This window comes from Rhinichthys klamathensis, unplaced genomic scaffold, assembly GCF_029890125.1.
Source record: "Rhinichthys klamathensis goyatoka isolate OS25496 unplaced genomic scaffold, OSU_Roscu_1.1 h1tg000787l_1, whole genome shotgun sequence".
Lineage (NCBI taxonomy): Eukaryota > Metazoa > Chordata > Actinopteri > Cypriniformes > Leuciscidae > Rhinichthys > Rhinichthys klamathensis.
This window is the reverse complement of record NW_026607184.1, coordinates 501,969-520,958: the sequence shown is the minus strand read 5'-3', so window position 1 is coordinate 520,958 and position 18,990 is coordinate 501,969. Positions and strand designations below refer to the sequence as shown.

General features: G+C 38.2%; 1 protein-coding gene across 5 annotated transcripts in view; it reads left to right on the top strand.

The window, feature by feature from the left end:
• col12a1b (collagen, type XII, alpha 1b) overlaps positions 1 to 18,990 on the top strand; it is a 143,027-nt gene that overhangs the window by 80,170 nt on the left and 43,867 nt on the right. For 4 of the 5 annotated variants that reach the window (XM_056243385.1, XM_056243383.1, XM_056243382.1 and 1 more), the window contains 16 exons: positions 2,050 to 2,319; positions 3,808 to 4,074; positions 4,970 to 5,162; positions 5,270 to 5,397; positions 7,955 to 8,104; positions 8,265 to 8,384; positions 9,454 to 9,618; positions 9,837 to 9,983; positions 10,422 to 10,564; positions 13,294 to 13,423; positions 14,441 to 14,586; positions 15,726 to 15,855; positions 15,939 to 16,075; positions 17,491 to 17,620; positions 18,045 to 18,184; positions 18,437 to 18,569. In XM_056243385.1, coding sequence (XP_056099360.1) covers positions 2,050 to 2,319; positions 3,808 to 4,074; positions 4,970 to 5,162; positions 5,270 to 5,397; positions 7,955 to 8,104; positions 8,265 to 8,384; positions 9,454 to 9,618; positions 9,837 to 9,983; positions 10,422 to 10,564; positions 13,294 to 13,423; positions 14,441 to 14,586; positions 15,726 to 15,855; positions 15,939 to 16,075; positions 17,491 to 17,620; positions 18,045 to 18,184; positions 18,437 to 18,569 — 2,529 coding nt within the window. The remainder of the gene's footprint in view (positions 1 to 2,049; positions 2,320 to 3,807; positions 4,075 to 4,969; positions 5,163 to 5,269; positions 5,398 to 7,954; positions 8,105 to 8,264; positions 8,385 to 9,453; positions 9,619 to 9,836; positions 9,984 to 10,421; positions 10,565 to 13,293; positions 13,424 to 14,440; positions 14,587 to 15,725; positions 15,856 to 15,938; positions 16,076 to 17,490; positions 17,621 to 18,044; positions 18,185 to 18,436; positions 18,570 to 18,990) is intronic. The other variant, XM_056243386.1, reaches the window with a different exon arrangement.

Sequence of the window (18,990 nt, the reverse complement as noted above, 5' to 3'; positions counted from 1 at the left end):
GGTAATTTTACAATGTCGTAGCTAATCATTTACTTGTTTGTGTCCAGCAATTCTTCAACAGGTTCAATTACTGCAAAAAAGATGATTTCCAGCAAATCACTGAGAAGACCTTTAAACTTTCTGTAGGAAAAAAAAAGCGAAATGCTACGTGAGAATGTGACGTTATAATAGTTAAATTATGTTATTTTTGTTGTAGCTTTTAAGCAATTCTGAACTAAAGAATTGTTATATTTTAAAGTCAGCATGTAAAGAATTTGCAACCCATTGTGGTTCTACAGTGTGACATTTCAATTATCGTAACATAAACATTTAAAAAGAATTGTTTTTCTTCATAATAATTTAAGCTGTGTGCAAAGTGATGGTCTTGAGTCTGTTAAATCCGTTGCTCTGAAAGTGTCTGGCTAAAAACCGTGAAACTAAAATCAGCTGTTTTGTTTCACTATCCAACAGTAGATTGAAAAATTAAACAAAATTATCCCATATGCATATATACAAAGGAGAATCAAGAGACACGAGGTATCATAATGTAAACGCAAAAGTGCACGCATGTGGAACGCGTTACCTGCCTTGCACTTTAGATCGCTTTCAAAGGGATTTATTCTGTATTATATTCTCGTTAGAGTAGCACTTGGTCAATTGAAGTGAGACTGATTACATAGCAGGATATTATACACATGGATATTAATTTAAAATAAAGACTTAATCAGCTAGATACAAACGGGCCAAAAGATGTCTTTGTACTCCAGCACATGGGTATCCTCAGAGGAGGATTGTTCTTCCTGTTTGCCATCTGTCAAGGCGCGTAATGCATTCAAGCTGGTCTCGCTGTCCGGCTCATGAACCCGGAGATGTACGTAAAGAACAGATGAAGGGGACAACCGAAAGCTCTTTCAGCACCTGCGCTTTCCCGGTGATTGACACGAGGTTAAACTTCAAAAACACTGCGGAAAATTTACTGCATGTGTATGGCCTGTCTCGGCTTTGGATTTCGGAGCAGCATGGGATGCTGGATTGGCTATTTGAATGGAATTGAATCTTTAAATGGATATAAAAGATCATTTGAATTTCAAGGCTCTTTTAAAGACAAAGTCAAATAAAATCCTGCTGTTGGGCTGCATAAAAACTCACATGTTGAGAAAAGATGTTAGAAGTCACATTGTTCAACAAGATGCACTGTTTCCAATTTGTGAAAATTGTGGGGACTTATAATCGTGTCGGGCTAGGATGAGACAGAACGGGAGGGGGTGAAAAGTCAAGGATAGAGGGATGAAGAATGACTCGGGATTTGAGAAGGTATCAGACATCTGAGAGCCCTTTATGGTGGTTTTATGGGGATTTGCCTTGTTTTGAAAAAAAAAAAAATAAGTTGGCAAGCGTTCGCTTCTCTGCTTCTCCTCCATAGTCTCAGTATCTTGCAATGATTTAAAACAGTGTATATTTTTCATGTGTATAAGCACAAGAAAACATATGTATATATACATTTCGGCTAGTTGCCAAAGTAGAATTACTTTTTTATTTACTTTAGCCTAATGTACTAAATTAACTAAAACTAAAAAATGTATTTAATACAAATTTCAAAACAATTTTTGGACTCCCTGTGCGGTTGGTTTTGCAAGGTGTGTGTGTGTGAGAGTGTGTGTTGACTTTATGCTTTATTACCAACTGCTAAGTTTAGTTTCGTCTGAATGAATTAGTGCTCATTGCAGCCGTGACACACCTGCACCAGTGACACCAGAGACATCATGAGAAATGGCCCGTTTGCTTCTGGAAATATATCACAGACTATGGCCCAGGGTGATTCTGCTGAAATCCAGTTTGGCATGAAATCTTATTCTTGCTTATAAATCTTTTTTTCTGTGAGTAAGTAGTCATTTTATCCAAAGAAACTGCACAATTATTACAGTGACAATCCACCATTTATGGCATTGCTCAAATTTATGGCATTTGCTAAATCAAAAATTGCAGCAAACTTCCACTTTGGAACTTCCAACTTTATCCACTCAGAAATTGATTATATTAAGGTTAGTTTTTTTTTTTTTTTGGCTGCAGAATTGGGTTCACCGAGAGACTTGATAACCAGTGATGTGACCGACTCCAGCTTCATGGCGTCATGGACGGCCGCTCCAGGAAGAGTGAGGCAGTATCGTGTTCGATGGAGGTCTCTGTTCTCTGGGGAGTCTGGGGAGAAACTGGTGCCTGGAGATGTGACCAGCACACTGTTGGAGAACCTCACCCCTGAAACACGCTACCAGGTGTCTGTGTTCGCATTGTATGACAGCGGCAGCGGAGAACCACTTGTGGGAGAGGAGACCACTGATGGTATGTTTTAAATGTTATTTTTGTTATTGTAGTAATCCCATATTCTCTAAATCAGGGTTTCCCAAATGGGGGTTCGTGAGGGAACTGCAGTATTACAATAAATAAGTAGGTCTGCACAATCAATCTATATAAAATACAATTTAAATTGCAATTCGGCTCAGAACGATTATCGAATTTCAAAAGGCTGCAATTAAGTTTAATGCGCTGCATGTTTCAGAGTAAAGCTTGGCACTGTGTTCAATTTCCAATATTTTTTCAGCATCATCAAGTTTCAAGCGGTTTACCAGATTTGTAAGAAGAAGCGTTTATAAACTAGTTGTCAATGAAACAGAGACTTAAATGTTTACCTCCAGTTTCCGCAAAAATAAAAACTAGACGCTTTAAGTGAAGAATTTAAGAACATTGTAACGGTGTCAAATTAAATGATTATTTTCTCCTTTAAAGTATAATTTCAATAGTAATGTACTTCTGTCTTAATGTTTTATAATTATAATTTATAATAATATTGATAATAATAGTAAATAATTGTTAAAAATGTTAACTCTAATTATAAATTAAAACATTTGTTGATGTTAAGGTTCTTCAGATAAACAAATTGGTTCAAGAGTTCATACTGTATATGATTTTGGAACCTAAAAAGTTTGTTTAATCATATCATGGTCATTTAAAAAGGTTCTCCAATGACTGTAAAAGATTTGGAAAATTTAATAGTGTTAATAGAACCCAATTATACACTTTGAGATGATTGACGCTTTGAAGGAAGCTGGAGGTTAGGTTGGGTTGGATTAGGGTTATGGTTATCTTTAAATCTAGCGATCATCCTCTAAGAAAGAAAGATGATTCCTAGGGTTATACAGACCTGACAGGACATGCACGCCTTTGCCTCGGGCTCAACCATTCAAAGTGCATCAATCGACAACCTTTTACTGTAGTCTGTGGTACTCAGTTTGATCGAAGGAAAAGAATGGAAAAAGAAAGAAACTTTTGAATTTTAGCTAGTCGAAAAAATTATTGAAAGTTAGCGTGACTTCTTCAAGTTGTGGTTTTGCGCTTGGCACCAAATCTTGGCGAGTACAGTGAGTTTTGAGTTTCTGTGCAGTAGTCACTTGCCTCCGGGTGGAAAAAGTGAGCTGATCGAAGCACGGGTGCAGTGAACATCACCACTGCGGGAAAGAGCAGATTTAAAGGGTTGCATGTGTGCAGGGCAGCCATAATATAAGCCGTATGTCGACTGGGATGCTGGCTGAAGCGTGGATGCGTTTTCCCTACCCATACAAACTTGTGGAAACTTAACACCAGTGTGGGGATTGAAAAAGTATTGGAAATTGCTTTGCTTTCTTTTGCCTCACTTGTGGTTTCACGTTTACCTCGAACCATCTCTGCTTGTCTGTTTTTATTTAATTTGTCCGTTTTTGATTTATCCAGGCCGTTGGGGAATGTCTAGTAGAATTTCAGTCAAATGTTCTTGTCTGTTTTGTCTGTTTGTAGCATCTGCATCTGCCAAGGCTTTAGTGGTGTTTGATGAAACCGAACGAACCATGCGTGTGACATGGAAAGCCGCTCCAGGCCCCGTGGTCAGCTACAAACTCACTTACGTCTCTCAGGTCAGCGGTAAAGAGATGACGATGAAGATCCCAGCCAACATCACCACCACCATGCTGAGAAAACTGCAGCCCCTGACCACCTACCTCATCACCGTGCATCCCATTTACAAACGAGGAGAAGGAAAAGCAAGGCAAGGAGTAGGAACCACACGTACGTTGGCCAGCAATTCAAAGCCCATGAGTCACAGATATGTACAGACACAGGCACACATCACCACTTAACACTGGAAAAAATTATGCTATTCCTCAGTACAGTACAGTTTTCCAGTACAAGTGTCTAAAAGTTCTTAAATCAAGATTTGAGAAGTAAAATGACTGAAGTTTAAGTTTAAAACAAGAAAAATATCTGCCAATAGGGTCAGAAAAATCAACTTAATTCAAAGGGAAAACAAGATATTTTGCCTTGTTTTAACCAAAAGCTCACTTTATTTAGATGTTTTAGAAAACAAGACTTAATAACATTTAGCTTCTCATGTAAATGTGTCTTGATTTAAGAATGGCTACATATTTGTACTAGAAAGACAAAAACACTGAGGAAGAACTTTGTTTTTCCCAGTGTAGGGTTATGAATTGGAACAAAGGCCTAAACTTAAAGTGTTAAATGACACTTTACATGAATGATTCTTTCAAATTGTTCCACATTGTGGTCAAACAAGATTTTCACCTCATGAACGATAAAATGGACAAAAAACACATAGATTTACATTTAAAGAGGGACTATATCAATAGACCAGGATATCACAATATTTGGACTTTTGGCTTGGTCCAGTAATCAACCACCCAAGCAACTGCGTAGCGAAGTGTTAAAATAACACTAAACACCTACGCAACTGCATAGCATTTCCCTGACAACCACCCAGAGCACCTTAGCATCGTTCAAGTCACATACTATTTACTTAGAAAATATACAAATCTAGTTGCATAGAATTTGACAGTATGAAATACAAAGTAAAGTATGCCCATAGTGATTGCAGTGTTTTTGCGGTATTTTGTAGCTGGATTGTGTTAGCATGTGCTGATATCGCCGCCTTCTCTTCATCCTACAGTGTCACCATATAAAGCCCCAAGAAACCTACAGACCTCTGAACCCACCAAAACCAGTTTCCGTGTGTCCTGGGACCCGGCTCCCGGTGATGTACGAGGGTACAAAGTCACTTTCCATCCCAGCGGAAATGATATTGATCTAGGAGAACTTCTTGTTGGACCATACGACAACACGATTGTTTTAGAGGAACTCAGGTAATGTTTAGCATCAACTTTAGATGCTTTTCTCAATGCAATGATGCTAATCATACTTCTTGTTTTAAGATGGCACATATGGTTTCAGTTTCATTCTTCTTTCACAGAGCTGGAACTAAATACTCCGTGGCTGTTTTTGGCATGTTTGATGGAGGTCAAAGTATGCCGTTGGCCGGGGAGGAGAAGACCACCCTTTCTGATACACCTATCAACGAAACACCTGTTGACTTCTCCGGTATAATCTCAGCACATCATTCTAAGACATCGTGTTTATAGTATGTTCTTAGCATGCACTTTCTGTTGAAGTGCTTAGGTTAGGCCTCAAGAACTACAAAAAAAAAAAAACAGGAAGAATGATTGCAATACAGCATCATATGAATCAAGATGAGCCATTAAAGCAGAATCGAGTCAATGAGGTGAGATTTATTAGTACAGTATAAATATTCTAAATAATATAAACAATGTTATAGTAAATAAGATGATTAATATAAAATGCAAATATGTAGCAAATAAAAATTAGTAATATTAAGGATAATAAAATATGTTAATAATATATTAATAAAATACATTACTATTATTATTATTATTATTATATATAAAAAAAATAATTATAATAATTATAATAAAAATAAAAAGTATAATATTATTATAAATATATTCAGATTATTATTGTCTAAGAATACTGTATCTCACAATTCACCTTCACCTTCCATTTCTAATGTACAAATTATTGATAAATTATTTTAAATGTACTGACACAAAATCGGGTTAAAAATAAAAAACAAACAATTTTATTTCTGTTATGATGACATGCCACCAAATGTTATCATGTAACTTCTAGATTCTTTAAGAAGTGTCTTTCAGATTAGATTTAAAATAATTGAATGGGATTGTTCTGATGAAGAAAAGTGTACAAATAGACTGTTTTTATGGCGAGATCAAGCGTATGGTTTGAAGTTGTGGGCTCAAAGCCTTTGGCAGCAACAGTGTCTTGAGTTAGATTCTGGCAGCTACTGGCCGGCAGTTTAAAGACTTGAGAGTGTAGTCTTAACGTGAAAGACTTTCCAGAGGTGAAGTTGTACAGCAGTGAGGAGTTAAGCAGCAGATGCAGCGAGGATGATGGGAGTGTGCTGCAGGAGTTTAGTCGTGAAACGACCACAGCAAAGGTCACGTGAGAGCAGTTTTCCACATGTGTCACTGCAAACTACCCCAAACCACTGGTCTGGTCAAGAAGGATGTCTGCAAGGTTCAACATATAATCAAAATTAACCCTGTTTATGTTCCTTATACTTGTTACATTATTACATGGTTTATCAGAAAATTAAACATTCCAAAGGAAAAAAATGTCTAGAATAGTTCATCAAAATGCAACAAGTTTCTAAAATCACTTTCCTTTTCAGCAGACCACATCTAGGTCATACAGAATATCCAGCCCGATCTCACGGCAATTCGTACGAATTTTACGAGGTGGCTAATTCGTACTAATTCATTCGACCTCACTCGTACAAATTCGTACGATTTTTGCTAATTCGTACATATTTTACGAGTTACCAAATTCGTATGAATTCGTACGAATGACCTACCCCTGACCCCGCCCCTAAACCTACCCATCACGTGGGTTTAGACAAATCGTACAAATTCGTACGAGTGAGGTCGTATGAATTAGTACGAATTAGCCACCTTTTAATCACTCGTACGAATTCGTACGAATTGGTCGTGAGATAGCGTTGGAATATCGGGTGGTGTTAACCTATAGCCTATTATCTGTTTAGTCTTTAATTTAGGATGTTGTTGTTGGCATGTACGAGAGTTTGTCCGAATGTTTGTCTCTCTCTCCCATTTTTTAGCACTGTGACACAAGTTCATGGAAAAAATGCTCTGTTTTCAGTTAGGCACTATTTCATTGAGGAGAGAGAGAAGGTCACAGAATAGCACAAGTTTAGGAAAGTTTATGTTTCTTTGCTCTCCATCGCTGTCTGCCAGTGTTTTTTCAGACTAAACTAACAGTGGTATAATGGATCATACCAGCTTATGGTGGTCATGGTGTTTTTTGAACATTTTTTTTTATTATTAATATTTTATATGTTATTTTTAAGCCAATTGTTTTGTTTTTTTTTAAACCAAAATGGTTTACAGGTTGAAACCTCCTGGACCAGCTAGAAACCATGTTAAAACTAAGTACAATCAACTGGTGCCTCATTTTTATATATCTTTAATGTATGAGCATATGTGTGTAAATAATCAATTTCACAAGATATTTCTCACTTGCAGACCATGTGTGATGGTGTCCAGTGAGATCACCAGTGCTCTAGCCTCAGTTTTGAGGCTCTTCTCACCCTCTATAGGTATCTGGAGCTCCACACGTTCTACCGATGTGGAATGCGCAAAAGAGATGAAGCTCGTATTTCATGCATCACAAAGGGCTACTTCTTTTCTCTGTAGAACAGAAGCAATGACAATTCCAGGAAAACTCCCTCCAGGGCCAGGTGCCAAAGGGGATTTGGATACAATGCAAGACTGAAGATTCAAAGGAGAAAAGTAGAAATTGAATGGAAAGAGTCTGTAGCTCCTAGAAATTACAGAGAAATAAAAGTCTTATCTAAAATTGTGATGTTTTGAAGTTATTGCGGTGTAAATGTGCCTTTTTATTTGCTGTGAGCATGTGTACACGTCTCTTCCCCGTTTCTCATCACTCTCTCGTTGAACTCTGCCTGCCATCAGCGAAAATACAATCACATCTCAGCTCCTCTTGGCGTTTCTCACTGTATAACTCTGGTGTGTTTTACTCACAGATGCTCAGTGTAAAACCACAGCCAAGGCTGATATCGTCCTGCTGGTTGATGGATCCTGGAGTATCGGCCGTTTGAACTTCAAAACCATCCGGGCTTTTATTGGTCGCATGGTGGGCGTCTTTGACATCGGCCCTGACAGGGTTCAAATCGGCAAGTCTTCCCTACTTCTGTTTACATCATGTTTTTAGATATGTTGAAGGTATATTCCTGCATCTGGACTCCAGATGTGAGCTTTATGCAGAGCTCCTTATTGAGTTATTAACAGGAACCTTTACTCTTGCATTCATAATGGCGTGTGCTTCTCTCACAGGTTTGGCTCAGTACAGCGGGGACCCCAAAACTGAGTGGCATTTGAACGCTCATGCAACCCGTCAATCTCTGCAGGATGCTGTTGCCAACTTACCCTACAAAGGCGGAAATACAATGACGGGTACCGAGCTCTTAAATAAGTGCTTTATAATTTACAGTCTTGAAGATGCACTCTTATCTGTTTATCTAAATCCCTGAAAACAACATTTAAAGGTGTTGCGTGTCATTTATGCACCTCTAGTGGCAATTGCAAAAAAACATTATAGTGTGCTATCTGTAAAAATCGTATGAATTTTCTCCATATGGAATTAATTTTTAAAAGATAACTTATAATAAACATTTAAAGACAGACCTACTTTGAGCTGTGGAGTTGCTGTTTAAAACTATATGGTTTTGTTGAAGCCATCAGTCTAAATTTTTTTTAATTTTTCTTTTTTTAATTGTGTAACAGCAGATTTCCTGGTGAAAATTTACACTCTGGTGAAAATTTACATTTGTACGAATTCGTACGAATTGGTCGTGAGATAGCGTTGGAATATCGGGTGGTGTTAACCTATAGCCTATTATCTGTTTAGTCTTTAATTTAGGATGTTGTTGTTGGCATGTACGAGAGTTTGTCCGAATGTGTGTCTCTCTCTCCCATTTTTTAGCACTGTGACACAAGTTCATGGAAAAAATAATAGCGTGACCTACTTTGAGCTGTGGGGTTGCTGTTTAAAACTATATGGTTTTGTTGAAGCCATCAGTCTAAATTGTTTTTAATTTTTCTTTTTTTAATTGTGTTTAACAGCAGATTTCCTGGTGAAAATTTACATTACCTATGATTCTGCAAAGAAATCTCCTCCAATCAGAGAATCAAAACTAGCAAATTACACCAAAAGAACACTTTAGCACCTGCCAATGACATGATAGTCAATCTGCCCAAGCTCACAAACTACTTACATATTTGTATGTATATGCATATTTAGCACAAAAAATTAAGAATGTTGCTTCTTTTAATGCCAAAATTACACACTTCACCTTTAAATCAGTTTCAGAAGTGATTTGCACATAGAATACAGACAGATAAGAAATGCATGAATCCACAACAGCCATTTCTAATAGAGAAATGCAATAGATCTAATAAAATAAGGTGACAGTTCACCATTGACTGTTACGAAACCAACATGCAACTTAATGTGTTTCCAAAGGTATGGCCTTGAACTACATCCTCCAGAACAACTTCAAGGCAAATGTGGGTATGAGACCCGATTCTCGTAAGATTGGTGTCCTTGTTACCGACGGCAAATCTCAGGACGAGATTGTAGTGAATTCTCAGAAACTGCGTGACTCTGGCATTGAGCTCTATGCCATCGGTAAGTTCTTCTCTTCTTGACATTGCTGACATACTATCTATTCAGTCACAATTTACTACAATAGTTTGCATGCCAGTGATGGATACTCAACCCAGAGCTCTCCTGTGTCCAAACATCTCACAGCTTTTTATTTGGCAAGACTACAGCTTGATCAATGTCTCTTTGACCCAGCTGAAGTAATTGCGATCTTTCAATAATGATCTCCTCTTGGCTTCTAGGTGTGAAGAATGCAGATGAAAATGAGTTGCGATCCATTGCCACCGACCCTGATGATATTCACATGTTCAATGTCAACGACTTCTCCTTCCTGTTGGACATTGTGGACGACCTCACTGTTAACCTCTGCAACAGTGTTAAAGGCCCAGGTACAGTCAGTCACAGTCTTGACTAGTGTTTGTTTTGACTGAAAAACAATCTGTGAATCTAAACAAATCTATCCTAGTTCTGTTCTGCAGACTAGAAATAAAAAAAACCAAGAACTTCCAAAGTTTGGCTCGGCTAAAACTGCTTGAACTTGTGCCATCCATTTTTGATTTGCACTCTTGTTTTCCCAGACGGTTCTTTGTTTTTGTTTTACTAATAATCTTGCTGAAAAGACTGAGAGGGAAAACTGTAGGTTGCACTCCGATCCTCCTTGGGGGATAGCAGTGATTTACAGAACCATGAAACTTGTGATATATAACCCATTTAACCTTTTGCAAGAAGCTAATAGGCCTGAGGAAGATTTATAGTCTAAGTGTAAATCTGTTTGAGAGCTGTTTGACACCACGGCTCACATTTTTCCATTGCTTTCAATGAACCAGGCGGCGGCCCAGGGACACCCACTGACCTTGTGACTTCCGAGGTCACACACTACTCTTTCCGTGCGACCTGGATGCCACCTGACGAGCCAGTGGAGAAGTTTCGCATCGAGTACGTCCCCGCCGCTGGAGGAAATACTGAAGTGGTGAGCATTAAAAACTAGGGATGCACCGATCCACATTTTTTCACTTCCGATCCGATCCCGATACCTGAATTTGGATATCGGCCGATACCGATACTTTTCCGATACCAGAGCTGTGTTTGCTTTAATATTATTATTATCATTATTGTTGATTTTATATGATGCTGAAATAAACTCCTCTCTACAGGCAAGTATGATATGTACGTATGTATGCATGTATGTCAATATATATATATATATATATTAAATAGATAAACAAAAGATAGACAATTAAACAAAGATACACATTATGCAGGCCTACACAGTGCTTTAATTTCAGGAAGGTCTACTAACATTATTCAGGTATGGTCTAAAAATAATTATAATAAAGTAATCAAAAGTAAAATAGCACTGCAAAGTTTATCATAGATAGATTTATGCTTATTAAAGCTAAAGTTATTCATTCAAGAGCTGTGAGTGATTTTCTCTTTGCCTTTTGTTGTTTGATTCTCAGTAATGGAGCAATCGTCAGTATGTTTATTAGACTGCTTCCCCTTTAAGAACGAGTGCACCATATTTTCTCCCAACTATTTCCATAACTACGTCCATTTTAGACAAACTGTTTAAGTGAATCTCCAAGCCGGTCATTTTGACATTTTTGTGTAGGCTACATTTGATCGTTTAGACGTGCATATGAAGCCCAAAGTATAATGTGCTTGTCTCGTTGCGGTCTGTTTCGGAGCGCGCGACGCGGGAACAGCTTCTCTTGCGCAGATTTTTGTGCTTTTAATAGCTTTTTTATTATTAAAAGCGTCCCGCAATTTAGCAACAGTAGAGACTGCATTTTACAACAATCACCGATCATGCTGATGGGCTGTCGTGTTGTGCGCGCTGTGGCACCGCGTGAGAGATCTCTCTCTTTCTCTTCTGGACTGCGAATAGCAAACATGCATCACAGACAAATGGTTTAATTAATACGGCTTTGCAAACATTGCATTTTGCTGTCTTGCTCTGCTGCGGTGTTTCCAGAGTGAAGTATTTCCACCATAGGATTTCCACACAGCGAAAATGTTGGCAGCTCAAAGCTATCCTGCTAGCTGGCTGCAAACTGCGGAATGGATTTCCTGAGGGGGAGGGGGGTCTCTGTGTCTCATTGAGCCGTGCCTCCGTTCAGGATATCCATTCCACAGTTTGCAGCCAGCTAGCAGACTAGCCGGCGGGCCGCGGGAATCACTTTTGGAGTCGTTTCAGCAGACTACGTTAAAGCGCAGACATGGTTCATGGATATCGGATATCTCCGCAGGTTGGATCGGGAAAATCCGATACGTGAATTACGCGGGTATCGGTCCCGATACCGATACTGGATCGGATCGGCCCCATCCCTATTAAAAACACATATATTGTGTTCAAATGGACAAATGCATGCATGGTAGATACTTCACAGACTTTGAGCTTCTGAAAGTTATTGCACTTTCTTTTATTAGCCTACATTCTCCTGCATCTTGTGCAAAACTTGATACTGTAGCTCTGTTCCAAAACCGAGGGAGCTGCCTTATATTGCAACCTCCTAACCATCAAACAAACCTCTTAGTTTTGAATAAAAGGTTTTACTCTTATGAAACGCTCTAAATAGGCAGCAACACACAAATACTCACATAGAGTTTGACATTAGCATGTTGCTAAGTTAAAGGGATAGTTCACCCAACATTTTTAATTTTGTCATCATTTACTCACCCTCATGTTGTTCCAAAGCTGAATGAGTTTCATTTTTCTGTTAAACACAAAATAAAATATTTTGAAGAATGTTGGTAACCAGAGTTGACGGTAGCCATTGACTTCCATAGTATTTTTTTTTTCCTACTATGGAAGTCAACGATAACCGTCAACCGTTTGATTACTAACATTCTTCAAAATATCTTCTATTATGTTCAACAGAAGAAATAAATTGATACAGGTTTGGAACAAACATGAGGGTGAGTAAATGATGACAGAATTTAAATTTATTTTCGGGTGAACTATACCTTTAATTTCACAACACTAATAGGAATACAAATATATAACACAAATATTTAAATACATTTTTAAAATTAGTTTTATGTTTTAGTTTTTCGTATTGAAAATCTGCATTGCAATCGGTTCTATACTAAGCTTGTTGAAATAAATTCTGGGATTTCATTTTCACAACGCTGCCTTCAAAATTTGCCCAAACAATGTGTCTTTGAAGTAGTCTAATTTTCCTACTTACGTTTTTGAGCATCTTTTGCATTGGGAGTATATCTATGATTCTGTCTAGGTAAGACTAACTTATGGAACAGAATTTATATGTGCCTATCATTGATTTATTATGGTGCCCATTGCGTGCTTGCTATAAAAGTCAAGTTTGATGAAGAGCAACATTCACATTTAATTTCCATATCTCTACATACCTCTTGTGTAACCTTAATGACTTCAATAAAACAGGACAACTTTCATATAACATTAATTCAAAGCTATGCACCTTGTCATATTTTATTTTACCATATACACTGTGTGCATTTGTGATGATCTATATGGCTTAAAAGTTTCATGTATCAGTATGGGCTGAACTAGATCCCATAAATCTCACAACATACCCTGCGTGTTCGCGTGCTGAATTTCGACCTCTAAGAACCTGCAACTTAAGAGAGATGATTTCAGATGGCCACATGCCTCCCCGTTCCACCCCTCCATCTTGTGTAATACCCCTCTCACCTCTCCCTGATGATGTTTTTCAGATGTTCGCTGATGGTGAAGAAAACACAGTTGTCCTGGTCAACTTGACCCCCATGACCGAGTATGTTATCAATGTCTATTCAGTGATTGGTGAGGAGAGCAGCGAGCCTTTGAAAGGAACCGAAACCACATGTAAGTTGAGCAGATCAAAACCTCTCCTTCTGTTTATGTGAATCACACTAATTCTCCTACTGTTCAATCTCATTGTCTGATTAAACTCACTTCATAAACTATATCTTTATCTCAACCACTGGAAACAGCTGTTTCCCTGCATACTGCTGCTATTTTCACAACTTTGTCTACATAAGGCAGCTACTTTTTGCAGTGGAAAATTGAATGTGAAACTCTAGCCACCTAGCAACCACCCAGAATACCTTAGCAACACCCTAGCAACATGATTTGCATGAGCAAATACCACTCACATTTTCTTATGTAAATTTTGCAAGTAAATCCTGTTCTATTTATATCTGGAATATCCCACCAATTTTTTAATGGCCAGGCTTGTCACAATGCCTTATCCACAAAAATACATGCAAAAATTTGGCCTAAACAAAAGATCATTTAAGTTAAAGAACATTCGATGTGTTGGGAGCGCACTAATGGTGCCTGAAAATGTGTCTACAGTAGGTAGGCAGTTCATTGTTGGAGCAGAGCCATTATGAAACCTCAAAGAAACACTGCAGCTCCTATATAACACAGTTTTAATGCTGGTTTACACATCACAAATATAAAGCAGCTGTGAAATCTGTGAAGTGGCCCCTTGTCAACAGCTTAGTTTTGGTCTTATAGATGGACAAAGTAAACTTGAATAATTTTTTTTACAGATTTAAAGTAAACAGAACATCTTAATTGGCTATTCTCGCTTTATAGTTTGCTTAAGTCTTTTTAAACATTTCTCACTATAATGTTTATGATCAACATTACGAGACCTTATCCCATCGTAAAGAGAGGCTTATCGTCTTGTCATGAGCCACTTGGATGCAATAATCTGCCGTGGTCATTGTGGCTTTAGCTTTATGGTCATTTAATGTGACCAAAACATGACTGTTAATGAGAAATCACAACTTTTTATTGTTCTTTTTCATTCTTATAAAGCTGTTTTGAATGTGCTTCAAAGATAGATTAGATCATTTGAATCTTTTTTCACAGTGCCCCTACCTGCTGTTACCAGTATGACTGTGTACGACGAGGCCCGGACGTCCATGCGGGTCAGATGGGAGTTAGTTGGCGGGGCCAGCGGGTATTTGCTGAACTACAACACCATCAACGCCAGTGTGCCCTCTGGAAAATTGGAGGTGAGCGCCTGTCACACTGACGCCTTCCAGAACAACCTCCAGACGATCTCTCAAAATTTCCACCTCTGCTTTATTAGACCTCAAGGCAGAGTAAACCCACTTCTGCCAGCGGCTCCTTTAGCATAGCCAGATGGTCAAAGCAAGGAGAAACTGTTTTACACTGCTGTTCAGTTCTATAGGAAAGATAAATCACTAATGAGATCAACGTGAAACTATTTTAATTCCATGTTCTGGCACAAAGTGTTATTTTAGTATGTAAGTTTTAGTAATATTGTTATATGCTTTTGTCATTTTTATTAGTTTATACAAATATTTCTAATTAGCTCAAAATCATTTTTATTTCAGTTTTAGTGATTTTAGTACTTCAACTTAAATTTGTTTTATTTCAGTGAGTTGCTAAGGCAACATTTCTAGTTTTCAAATTTTTCATTTTATTTTATTTATTTTTCATTTAACAAAAACAAGTTTCAATTCTTTCATTTTCTTTTTAGTTCAATTCTTTTAACTAACATTAAATTTAGTTGACATAAAGGATATTCAGTTAGGTTTTATCAATCGGAAAAAAGACTCCAAGTCTTTTCCAAGTAATCTCCAAGTTACAAAGATACAGAAGTCTGCTATCAATTTTAACTCAAGTCATTTCTCATCAAATTCCTTTTTTGGCCAAATGATTTAATCTGCTATCCATATTCATTTTATAGCTCTATAGTCTTATTGTATGTCAACTTTAATTTATTTCAGAAGACATCTGAGACAAAGTTGATAATTAAATTAGGCTTAGTCGAAAACTCAGTTTAGTCTCCTGAGCAATAAAAAAGAAGCCTCTGAGCAATAAAATCATCCTCTATGGGGTCTACAAAATTCAGACTCGCCCAAAACACAAGCTTTTGGCAAAAAGGAGATAATGCTGCCTGTTCTGGATCTATTTCCTCCCTGAAGTCATGTACATAATCGTACATAATATAGTTTGGAAAAGTCACAACCATCATCCCAGGAGATCCGGGTGCTCTGATTTAGTCTGGAGGAGACATACCTTAACCTGGAGTGTGTTTATGCCAGGTGTTCCTCATAACAAGTCTTGTCTCGCTGGGCCGTTGCTTCGCAAATATCCATTTTCTTAACATCCCTCTCTCCTGCAGATGCGAGTTGGTGCAGATGTGAATGATGTCCAGTTATTGCAGCTGCTTCCGAACACGGCGTACTCAATCTCCTTGTTCGCTCTACACGGAGCGACGGCCAGCGAAGCCCTCATCGACAGAGGAGTCACTCGTACGTCTGTCCTCAGATGCTTTCCATCTGTTATTGCCAATATTTATTGTATGTTTTTATTAATATCGACGTATGTCTTCTAGTTCCTCTGCCTCCATCGGGTGAGTTGAGAATCTCAGAAGTGACTCACAGCTCCATGCGTCTAATCTGGGATGCAGCTCCTGGAAACGTCAGGAAGTACATCATCACCTACAAGCCAGAAGACGGAGAGCTGAAAGAGGTGATCAAAATCTGTAATTCACACTGCGTTTAAGTTTAGTGATTAGTAATAAAAAATTCCACATATCAAAAATGTCCCATGCATCGTTTATAATTTGGGACTCAGGAACCATTTTTAGAACCATTTCCAATAAAATAAATAAAAAGATGCCAGTTCTGAAAAAGAATGATGTTTGATTTCAGTTAATGGAAGGTAGGACTAAACTAATTAGTAGTTACATTTCCTATCCTTAATCATTTGTAATCCTTGCATCCTTGCAGCTTGAATGAAGAGATTTTAATTGTAGTTTAATGGACTGTCTTGTTCTATGATTGATGGTCTTAAGTTGGGAAATAGAGCTGAGCTGTGCAGGGAATGTGAGATAGATGAAGAGAAACTTTAGCTTTTTGGTCAGAGTTTATTGTAAAAGAGGGTCTCCCATAGAAAGAGTTCATTAGCTAGGACTTCCTGCATTTTGAAAGCCCCTATAACCTCTCTCTGAGGTATTCACAAACTGATCCTAGTCATATGGTAGGACAAAATCTAGGGGTTTACGCTGAGGACACCACCTCTGGTAATTGGCTCCCCGCTTGCTCTCCTGTCTCTCTGTAATGATGCCTTTATGGATATTTCCAAAGTACTGCTGTTTTTACCATAAGGAGTCTTTGAAGATATAATGAGATGAAACGGTGGAACTATGTGAGGAGATCCAAAAGGTCATGTCCAAGCAAAATTGTTGATACGATGCAGACTGTCTTGTTTATCTTTTCTTGGACAAACTCTGGAATGAGGTTAAGATGACCTAAGCTGAACTCTGGATCCATCTTTGGATCCATACAAGGCAAAACATCACTATTGATATTTATCATACTACTTAGAGGGTTTGAGTATGACGTGGATGATTCGTCAACTCATGTGACTGGCTTAGGAAAGGTATGTTGTTAGTTTACAAAATCAAGTCAAGTCAAGTCAAGTCATCCTCATTTATATAGCGCATTTGTAGATGTAGTTTTAAAGTTTTAAAAGTTTTAAAAGTTTTAAAAGTTTAAGTTTAAGTTTTAAAGCCAGGCTGTGCCTAAGCATCTAACAAAAGCCTAGTGTGAAGTCAGTGAGTTGATCAACAATGATTCAGGACAAATACTGTATAATGCAATTTAATGGAAAAAAATGTGAGTTGCGCCCCAGGATTTTGAGCAGTTGGTGTTTTGCACAGGCAAGCATTGTCCTCAGAAAATCTAGTTTGGTAGTGTATTCTTTATTTATTTATTTTTTTAGTTCTGGTCAAAAAACCACCCAGTTTTCACTCTGTTGCACCAACGCAGATTTCAGTCCATGTGTAACGAATGGTGCCGAGGCGAGTTGGTCTGTCAAAAGCATCTGTTATTTAATTTCCCTTGATGTGTGTTAATGTTAACGCTGACGTTGGTGTTTGACAGGTTGAGGTCAACGGTGACATCACCACCCTGGTTCTCACCAACCTCCGCTCTCAGACGGAGTATGATGTTGCTGTCACTCCCGTGTACGACGAGGGTCCAGGAAATCCCATGCTTGGCAGTGCAATAACTGGTGAGCTTATAATCTTCACTGATTCTCCAAGATGACTCGTTTGACGGATGATGTTGGTTTGGCATCAGCACTTACTTCACGGCTGCCGGATTTTGTTTGTTACATTGGTGTTGAACTATGTGACTTACTGGCTACAAGACCTGCAATTTCAGCAGGTCTTTCATGCTCCCCGTCTAGATAATGACTACCATGTGTGACGCCACCCTTACCCAAGCCATGTGTATGTGTTCATGGCTTTATTTTATCAGTCCCAAGGGTGATATCCTTCATCAGTCTCAGCTGATCTGCAAGTCTGTAGTTTTCTTGCTGACACACAACCCGCTTCCCTTTACACAGGAACACGTTCGCTTGTCAGATCTGATGGTTCACAGTCCAAGTGTTAGCACTAGTTTCTATGTCACATACTTTCTCTGTTGACATTCAGATGTGGTTCCTGCACCCAAGAACTTGAGGTTTTCTGAGGTGGACCAGACTTCATTCAAGGTCACATGGGAACATGGAGCTCCAGACGTCGCTTTGTACCGCATCGGTTGGACCAAGAAGGGCGAGAACAAATTCAAAAATGTACGTTTGCCAGCTCGTTATTTGCATCAACATTTATATTTATTCAAAATAAAATAAAAATCTCTGTATGAAGAACATTTTAATAATCTAAACATGGAATGTTAAAGGTTCTTGGAACCATAGATGCCAATACAGCACCTTTATTTTTAAGAGTGTACCTTTGATCTAAAACAACATAATTTCATTTTTATTACAAATTTAATGAACTCTCTCAAATAGCTTGTGAGGCTCACTAGAATTGTTCTTTTATAGGATATCCTGAGTCGTGAGGAGACGAGCCAAGTTCTGACAGAATTAGACCCAGACACGATGTATGACGTCACTATCACAGCCATCTACGCCGATGAGTCGGAGAGCGAGGATCTGATGGGGAGCCAACGCACATGTGAGACTAACACACAACCACACGTGTAGAACACTGACTCTTGTGTACTGGGACAAAAATAGGCACACAAAAAACCCTGCCTAAATAGCAGTTTGTGTATAAAGGAATTCATTTAGATTAGTCTGTTCAGAGGTGTTTACTTGTGTACAACCTCCTGGTTTATTTGTCTCAACAAATGTATGTTTTGGGGGTGAGGGAGGTGGCTTCCCACTATGTAGAAATCGTGCTCCGGCCTCCCAAATGCCTCTACACACTGTACCTCTTTCCCCCCTAAGAGACGCCCCCCTGCAATAATAATGTGTCAAATACACTAATGTTCAAATGTTTGGGGTCAGTAAGGTTATTTCCTTTTTTTTTTTAAAGAAATGAATACTATAAAAAGCAAGGATATTAAAGACATTTATAATGTTACAAAATATTT